At 37.3% G+C, this 9,460-nt stretch overlaps 1 protein-coding gene across 1 annotated transcript in view; it reads left to right on the top strand.

Annotated features, from left to right (window-relative positions):
• Positions 1 to 6,675, top strand: part of LOC106867956 (cholecystokinin receptor type A) — a 19,186-nt gene extending 12,511 nt beyond the window's left edge. The window contains exon 2 of the mRNA XM_014913036.2: positions 6,441 to 6,675. Coding sequence (XP_014768522.1) covers positions 6,441 to 6,454 — 14 coding nt within the window. The 3' untranslated portion in view covers positions 6,455 to 6,675. The remainder of the gene's footprint in view (positions 1 to 6,440) is intronic.
• The last annotated feature ends 2,785 nt before the right edge of the window (positions 6,676 to 9,460 follow it).

The raw sequence follows: 9,460 nt of genomic DNA, 5'->3' as shown, positions 1-9,460 counted from the left end.
ATATATATATATATATATATATACATACATATATATATATATTTGTGTTTGTTTCTGTGGTTGTCTCCCCACCACAACATCGCTTGACAACCGATATTAGTGTGTTTACGTCTTCCGTAACTTCGCGGCTCGGCACAAGTGACCGATAGAATAAGTACTAAGCTCACAAAGAATAAGTCCTGGGGTCGATTCATTCGACTATAACCCCTTAAGGTGGTGCTCCCGCCCAATTGCGCTCCACACATAATAATCAAGGGGGCTGTGGTCTGGGGAGTTAGGTAGCCAGATGTTAGGTATAGTGTGGTCACAGAAATTTTCTGACAGCCATCACTGGGTTCTCCTGCTCGTGTGGCATGATGCAAAATCCTGTTGCCAGACATAGAGTCTTCCAGCAGCCACCCTCTTGACCCAGGGAAGCACTGAAACAAGTAAAAGAATAAAAGAATAAAGGAATGAAAGAATCGTATGCATACTTCCGTGGACGGATGAGAATTTATAAAATATGGACATATAAAGACTGAAAGGATATACTGAAAATGTTAAAGTAAGTTGGCTAATATTAGGAAGCAAAAAAGAAAAAATACAATCAGTGATGCTGGAATAATCCAAGAAGGGACTGAAAATGATTATAGAGGTCAGAAGAAGAGGAAATCATGCATAGTTTTTTAGGATGCGGTATGGTTGTGTTGTTAAGAAGCTCGCTTTACAAGCATGTAGTTTCGGGTTCAGTGTCGCTCTGCGGTCCCTTGGGCAAATGTCTTCTACTGCTACTCCCAGTCGACCAATGACTTGCGAGTGAATTTGCTAGACGACAACTATGTGGCAATTCGTTGTGCAAATATATATGTATGCATGTATGTACAGGGTGCGATGGGTAAATTGTCGCCATTTTATAGTTTTAATTTCGCGTACGCGCATTGTTTGTTTTTCATTTTGTCGGCTACACAGTATAGTAGGGTCAGTTAAGCACTGTCTGTGAGAAAAACAGCACCATCACGCAATTCACTCTACCAGAAATTTGGAAACGACATGCTGTACTGCTTAGCATTCGCGCCGGAAGTTCCAATACGAACATTTCAGAGTGTTTGGGTGTCAATCTGAGGACAGTGAAATCTGAGGACATGTACCGAGAGTGATAAAAATCAAGCATCCAGTCAACATCATGGTGTTTGAAGTGATCACTAGGGATGGCGACGTTATGTCTCCATTCATCTTCTCACACAGCTTCAAATACAACACGGAGGCCTACATCCAGTGCCTGGAGGAGGTAGTGCTTCCTTGGGTCAAGAGGGTGGCGGCTGGAAGACCCTATGTCTGGCAACAGGATTCTGCACCATGCCACACGAGCAGGAGAACCCAGTGATGGCTGTCAGAAAATTTCTGCGACCACACTATACCTAACATCTGGCTACCTAACTCCCCAGACTACAGCCCCTTTGATTATTACGCGTGGAGCGCAATTGAGCGGGAGACCAACAAAACTTCTTGTAATACCAAAGTTGAACTGAAGGCAAGGATTATTGCGGCATTTATCAACGTAAACAGGGAGACCGTCCAGAAGACTTGCAGGAGATACCGAAGTCTCGCTGTCTATCTGTTGTCCTTTTGTTTCTAATATTTTAGGATATTCCTCGTGGCGTTAACCATATTTTCGACCTCTGCAGCTCCCTAAGGCCGTATTCTGTTTATTTATTTCAGTTTTTTCGTATGTTCACATTTCGTCTTGCTTGTTATCATCTTTGTCCCTCGTCCGTCCACAAATGGTCACATCTTGAATCACATTTATTCATGTTCGTATCTCCAGTTTCTGTTTTGCATATTTACTTCTTGTTTGTTTAATCACTTCTTATCATGTTTGGTCCCTTGTTCGTTGGCTTGCCATTTCCCGGCAGCCTCATGCGGCCGAAGTCACCAGAAGTGGATTAATATTATTGCTGCAGGCGCGAAATTGCGCGTGACCCTCTGGCCGATAACATCTGCGTGTGTTTTCTGTTTGTTTGTGCATTTATTATATGTTTTTAACATACACACGCCCGCGCACTTACACACACACACACGCACACACACATATTATGTGTCATATGCATGTGTGTGTATATATTTTTACTTTTGTGTTTGTGTTTGGCAACCGGTGAGCGTTTGTTTAGGTTTCCGTAAGATAGCAGTTCGACAAAAAGAGGTACGATAGCATAAGTACCTATGAATCCCAGGTTACTGCAGGACCTGGTCCCCAGGTATTGCAATAGCTTGGGTTTACGCGCGGTATAAAAATATATTGAAATTTTATTACTAGCAAACCACAAATATTTTTTTTTTTCTGGTAAGAATTTGCGGTACCTTTTGGAGATTTTTGCAATAAAAATGAGAAAAATTAAACGGTTAATGACATAGATAAAGTTTTATTAAACTAGAACAGAAAAGAGATTATGTTGTTTGAAAATTGTAAAATAAACACTCAAGTACATGTGATGATAGATAATACGTATATTAAGGAATATATGAAAATATATTTTTGGGTGGGATAATAGACCGAAATATCTGATGTAAATATATAAAATAATATATAACAGATAGCAAGGAGCTTTACAGCTCTGGGAAACGCTAAGCATTTCTGGAATTTGAAACACTATGCACTCTGCAATGATCAATTGCATTGATACTGGAATAACTGTGTGAAGGAATGTTGAAATATTTGCACCCTAAGCCACTTTGCATGCTACAAAAATGGAATCATAAGAATTGTTAAAAATGTAGGCTATCGAAAACACATATCAACACAATGTTTTCTTTTTAAGTAACAAACACTGAATTCCATAAATGTTGTAGAAATTAATACAGCTATGTGGTAAAAAGCCTGCTTCCCAACCACATGGTTCTGGGTTCAGTCCCTCTGCATCGCACCGTGGGCAAGTATCATCTATTATAGCTTCGGGGCGACCAAAACATTGTGAGTGAATTTGGTAGACGGAAGCTAAAAGAAGCCCGTCGTATACATACATACATAATACATACATACATACATACATACATACATGCATACATACATACATACATACATGCATGCATGCACGCATACGTATATATATGTGTGTGTATGTATATTTGTGTGTTTGCGTGTGTGTGTGTGTTTGTCTGTATTTGTAACCCTACCGCCGCTTGATAACCGGTGTTGCTGTGTTTACGTCCCCGCAAATTAGCGGTTCGACAAAGAGACCGATAGAATAAGTACCAGGCTTAACAAAAAATAAGTACTGCAGTCGATTCAGTCGTCTAAAACTCCGACAACGCGTTACCCCAGCATGGCCACAGTCTTTTGACTGAAACAAATGACTGAAACGAATAAACTAGCCCAACAAAGATGTAGGTTTATGATTTACGTGGAAAGGTTAATCGAAAGTAAGTTTATGTTCGTACAACAAGTGTTTCTATCTGCGGGGCATATATGCGAACTAGTTTGAATGTGGCGAGAAAACAAAGCTCAAACATTATTCAGTTGAAGAAGCTGTATAAAAGATAGACATTCATTATTCAGTTGAAGAAGCTGTATAAAAGAGACATTTGAAGCAGTTTAGGAAGGGCTAAGCAAGGACCGAGGAAAGGATATTTAAGTTTCATTTTATTGTCACTGTATGAACAATTCAAATCTTTATAAATATGGAGCGTTGTTTTATAAATTACACTAGCTGACCCTGTGCCGTCAAAAATGACAGCTAATTGTAGTATTTTATTTATAAATAAGGGATTAAATAAGGTAATTAATAATCACAGATACAAGCATACTCATACTTCCCTTGTACGTGCACACATATACTCGAACAGTGTTGAAATGCTGTTTGATTTTTCTTTTCAGCGTTGAACGTTCATCATCCTATTTCCATTGCACATACACAGACACACACACACACACACACACAAACGTACACACACACACACACGCACACACGCACACACGCACAAACGTACACGCACACACACGCACATACTCACATACCTCCCTTTTACATATACCCACATATACTCACACACAGTTGAAACGCTAATTTTTTTCACCTCTTCCTTCGATATTCATCTATCACCCCTTCCTTTCTCCTCCATGTGTTGTGAAGGAGAAAAATAGAAGATACACGACACGCAATTTGCCACTTCCTTTCTCTCATTGCTATTACTTTCTCTCGCTCTCTCTCAGTCAGGGCTATCACTCTCACTACTTCTCCTTCACTGAATTACTATTTTCTCTCCTCTCCCTTCACTTATACTACTCTTTCTCCTACTCTGTCCTACTCCTACTCTGTGATTTTGGGTAAATATATATATACAAATACATAAAAGCACTCTCTCATTATCATATTAGGAAACTGGGATGCATATAGAATTTCGAGAGATCTTTATAAAGTGTATGTAAGAGTTAATGGATGAAAAACTAGAAAAGGAACAGGAAGAAAGAATCTATACTTCTTTCTGTCTATTCCGTCGGGCATGTAATATTTAAGCGAATTAGCTCGTAATATTTGATTTACGATTTTTGATTACTAAGCTTGTTGTATAATAAGCTTATCATTCATTTCATTTTGCTGTTGTTGTGTTAGGTGATGAGCCGGCAAAATCATTAGAACGTCGGTGGAAATACCTTGTAATTCATCCGATGCTTTCTGTGTACCAGTGCCAGCTTTGCATTTTTTCTTTTCTAGAGCCGATAAAACAAAGTACCAGTCAATCAATGTTATCAATTTTGTTCTTCTCAAAATTACTGGTCTTTTGCCTAAATCAGAAATTAAGTTATTATTACTCTGGTTATGTTTTTGTATTTCTTTATTTATTTTTAAGATTATTGAAATCAGAAAAATTTTGAGATTAGGAATAAAAAAAAGAACAAAGGTTTCACAGCTCTGGTGTTCAGGATTTCTCGTTGGTTTAATGGTCGAATGGTTCATTTTCTCGATTATGACCTTCTGAGTATATTAGTGAGTGTAGAATTTGTTCATAATAGGGTCTAACAAATGCACACGCGATAAAAATACACACGGAATATTTTAGTCATTTGATTTCATATTGTTGTGCACCATTCCGACGCTTAAATGAGTGCACCATTCTGACGCTTAAATAAGTGCACCACTCCATCACCCTAGGCTATTCATTCATCGACCCCAGAAAGATAAAAGGAAAAGGTGACCTCAGCGACATTTGAACTCATAACGCAGAAACAGGAATAAATACTGCAAGGTATTTCTCCATTGTTCATACGACTACCTGTCTAACGACTACCTGTCTTTAGAGTGTTTGACGATACTCGTGTCTGTGATTCTTAATGGGCAAAATCCCTTTCCTCAATATTTCATAATGTGATGGTACATCTTTCTATGGCAAAGAAAATGCAATGAACATGAATAGTTCACATTTATTTCATTAGTAATAACGTATCCCGTTTCAACAGGAAGTACCAGAGTGTGACCTTCACAAGAGTACAAAAATAGAAATTATATAAACGACATACAAGGGAAATAAACATATATCACTAATTACTTTGGAAACTGAAATATAAATAGCAGAAAGACGAAAAGAAATTATCACAATACAGAAGATATTTATTTGTTACAAATACCGTACATTCATAGTAAACGATAACACGCGATATGTTATGACGTTCGTGCCTTATTTCATAGCGGAATAGAATCCAGTAACTAAACTAAAAGAAATTTAAGCTTTATTTTCTTCGCATGGGAGAACGTCCGAGCAGCCTGTGGCGTGATAAAGTGCACCAAGTGTATAGTGTACCAGACATGGAAAACATTCTAGGCTATTCCAGAAATGGAACTTACAAGCGAAATGTGGTTCACATATGACACAATGCAGTCTACATGAATAAGAAATCAATAATTCTGAATAAGAACTAAAACAAAAGTAGAAGGAACTATATAATGCTCTTGAATAGGACAATTTCTTAAGCATACACAACTTACACTGAAAGAGATACGCACACTGCTACAGAAAAACCAGTTTTCTCAGGGGAAACTGGTTTTTCTGTAGCTGTATATGCCAGGCATGCAATATGTTTTACTGCAGTAAATGCAATGGTTTACTGCAGTAACCTATAGTATTATTCTTTCGTTAGTTACGAGGAATTGTATTCTAATGTTACAATGGCTAAAATGTACTACTCAAATCACATTTCGAATTTGAAATGAAGAATTCAGTAATTTTTGGCTTTCTCAAAAATATCAGAAAGTCTAATGATGAAATGGTCAACTATTATTAAACTCATTAAAACATAAATCATCTGTTTTCATTGTATTACAAAACTATCGGTTAATATTGATAGAAAATTTAACTAAACTACTTCTGTGGCAATCCGCTTTCTTTGATAAATAATTTCCTAAGCAGTTCTTTCCTATAATTTCAATATTTACATGCATGTGTTTATAATTTTTATTTCATCTTTCCAGATAGTTTCTACTGATCTCAAAGAGAACACCAAAATTGAAAACGGATTCCATGGAAGTTGATACAAACAGAAGAAATGTCAAAAATGTCTGCCAACATCTTGCAACGGTTGATTGATGTACTGGTGGACACCTATTTTCCTGCATTTATTTTTATGGGAATTATTATGGTGAACGGGGATATTGGAATTAGTATTGTTATATATATATGTATTATTATAAACTCGAGAAAACTGTTCCTGACAGCGTTTTCTTTTTGTGATTTTTTAACTTGCTTCATATGTATTATTTTGGAAATTGTAATTTTATGTTTTCCTTTGAACTTTCACACTGATGATGTGTGTCGCTTGATGCGCTTTATTATTGCAATAGGACTATCCAATTCATCCTTGATTGTTTTCATTATAGCAGCTGATACATGTGTGCGAGTATGTTGATACGGCAATCGATACTTTTTGCATGAAAAGTCGCCAAGTATTTTAGTATTAGTTTTATGTTTGTCTCTTATCTTCAAGTTGCCAGTACTTGTTATTCATAGCACGCAAAACATAGAGATTCCTTCGCATGAGTTCTTTGGTGAAGAGTGCCTATTTTCTGAAGATAAAAATGATACAATTTATATTACTCATTATGCCATAGTTTTGAATGCTTTGCTGCATTCGTCTTTGTTCTAGTAACTCATATGCTAGTTATAATTCGTATACGCATACTGAAAAGAATACAGAGAAATATGCATGCAACTAACAGAAACTCTTCTGGTATGTCCTATAATCCTCAAGCAACAAAATTTCACAGGACTATTAGTGAAACTTACATCCAACAAAAAATAGAATCCACTATTAGTACTGAAAGACGGTAAATCCGTGAACCCCAAAATATACTGAATGTAGTAAGGACTAATATGCTTTTGTTAGGGATTTCGTTTTAGATTCACAAAGATCAAAACTTAACTGCAACTCTTGGTGGTCCAAATTGGATATGCAATCTATGCAGTTGTCTTTTCAAAACATTGTCTGGTTTAAAAAGCTACATCAGATGCCATGATAGTTCTAAGATGTAGGTACAGGAGATGGTCAAACTCTGCATAAGGAGTAGACAACCACCACATATGTGTGTGTGTGTGTGTGTGTGTGTGTGTGTGTGTGTGTGTGTGTGTGTAAGGAGATACCCAAAAGTAACCGGAAAAGTTCTCTGTAGGATAAGCCCGTTGCAGCAAAATTTGCTAAGAAACAACCCTCGATTGATCCTTGTCGACTCTCTTACGTATCTTCGTAGAAGCTGTAGCAAATCTTTTCAAAGTTTAGTGATATCTTCCCAATATTTTAGATATTTCTAATGTTGATATACGTTTCGCAAGTTTAAATGTAATGCCATATTTCTCTGAAGGAGTTAAGTCACATTACGACCCATAATTACACGATTATCAGAACACTCGTTAATAATTTGGAACACTGAAAGTTCGTGGAAATCATGCAAATGGTCGCGGTTTGTTTACTCTTGTGTAAAACCTCATGTTTTTTTACGCACCACACGCATATAACTGTTACCATCATTCTGTGGAAATTTCATTGAATTCCAACGAGTAGTTTTTAAATAAAATCTTTTTAAAATGTTACGTAGTTGATCATTTGAAACGCAATGTATAGTAAGGGTCTCATGTTCGTTGCTTTCACAAGTAAGACTATGATTAAGCTACTAAAAACAAGAGCACTCAGCGCAAACCTCCGCCAAGGCAACACCAACATCCTCTCAACGATTAGCCGATGATTTTTTTAAAACGAGAATATCTGAAATAAACTCGACTTCTCTCACAAACGAGAATACTAAAAATGAATCCGACCGCTCTCAAAAATTAAGTAAAAAAAAAAAAAAAACGGAAAATTATCCAGAATCTTTGTCCGGTACCGGATCGATCCCAAAATCTAATCAGTTCGTGCGATTCCCAAGGTTAAACATCCCTGAAAGTTTCATTCGAATCCATCCAGTGATTCTTGAAATATCTTGTCCACGGACAAACAAACAAGCAAACACGACTGAAAAACAATACCTCCACTTTAGCGAAGGCGGAGGTAATAATTAAACTAGTAAAAATAGCTTTTTATCAAAATGGTTTAAGTTTGTGTGAACTTAGCAACAGTAATTGTTTTAACTGCTCCATCTAACCGATAGAAAGATGTTCACGGAACTTTAATAGAGCGTGAGTAAATCTCAATGTGTGTATGTATATATGGATAGATGGATAACGGAAGAGACAGAGGAAGGAAGAAAAGAATGAAAGGGGAAGGAGTTAGGGAGGGAGGCAAAGGTAACTTCACTTTTATAGGAATTTGGGAGGCAAACTATACTGTAAGCGTTTCTGGAAATCGGTTGTTCATTGAAGATGCATGTAAGAAGCACATATGCAGATGCATACAAACAAACACACAAGCAGGCATACACACGTATATATCTATTCATAGATACAAATACATATTGATTTCAAATTTTGGCACAAGGCCAGCAATTTCGGAGAGGGGTAAGTCGATTGCATCGCCCACGGTACTCAACTGGTACTTATTTAATCGACCCGAAAGGATGAAAAGCAAAGTCGACGTCGGCGGAATTTAATCTCAGAACGTGAAGACGGATGAAATGTTGCAAAGTATTTTGTCCGGCGTGCTAACGATTCTGCCAACTCGCCGCTTTAACGCAAATCAATATCTATAAAAGAGAGGACGTTTGTGTGTGTGTGTACGTGAATGTGGTTTATGCACGTCCACAAATTAGCACGCATGTCGCTCCAATTTTAGGAGAAGATTCGGAATGACCCTATGTGCATTTTAGTGAACTTTCTCTCTCAGAGGTACCCGCGTATACCTGTAAAAATCGATAAACTTTTAGCAATTTTGAAGATTGTTGACATGGCGAAGTCAAATCTGTGCGTACGCGCGTGAAAGAGAGAGACAGACAGACAGACACAGAGAGAAAGAAAGAGAGAAAGAAATAGTGTGTTTGTGACAGTGGGGGCAGATTCAGTGTTTGCT

This window comes from Octopus bimaculoides, chromosome 18 (assembly GCF_001194135.2).
Source record: "Octopus bimaculoides isolate UCB-OBI-ISO-001 chromosome 18, ASM119413v2, whole genome shotgun sequence".
Taxonomy (NCBI): domain Eukaryota; kingdom Metazoa; phylum Mollusca; class Cephalopoda; order Octopoda; family Octopodidae; genus Octopus; species Octopus bimaculoides.
Note: the sequence above shows the minus strand (reverse complement) of the source record. Positions and strands in the feature narration are given on the sequence as shown.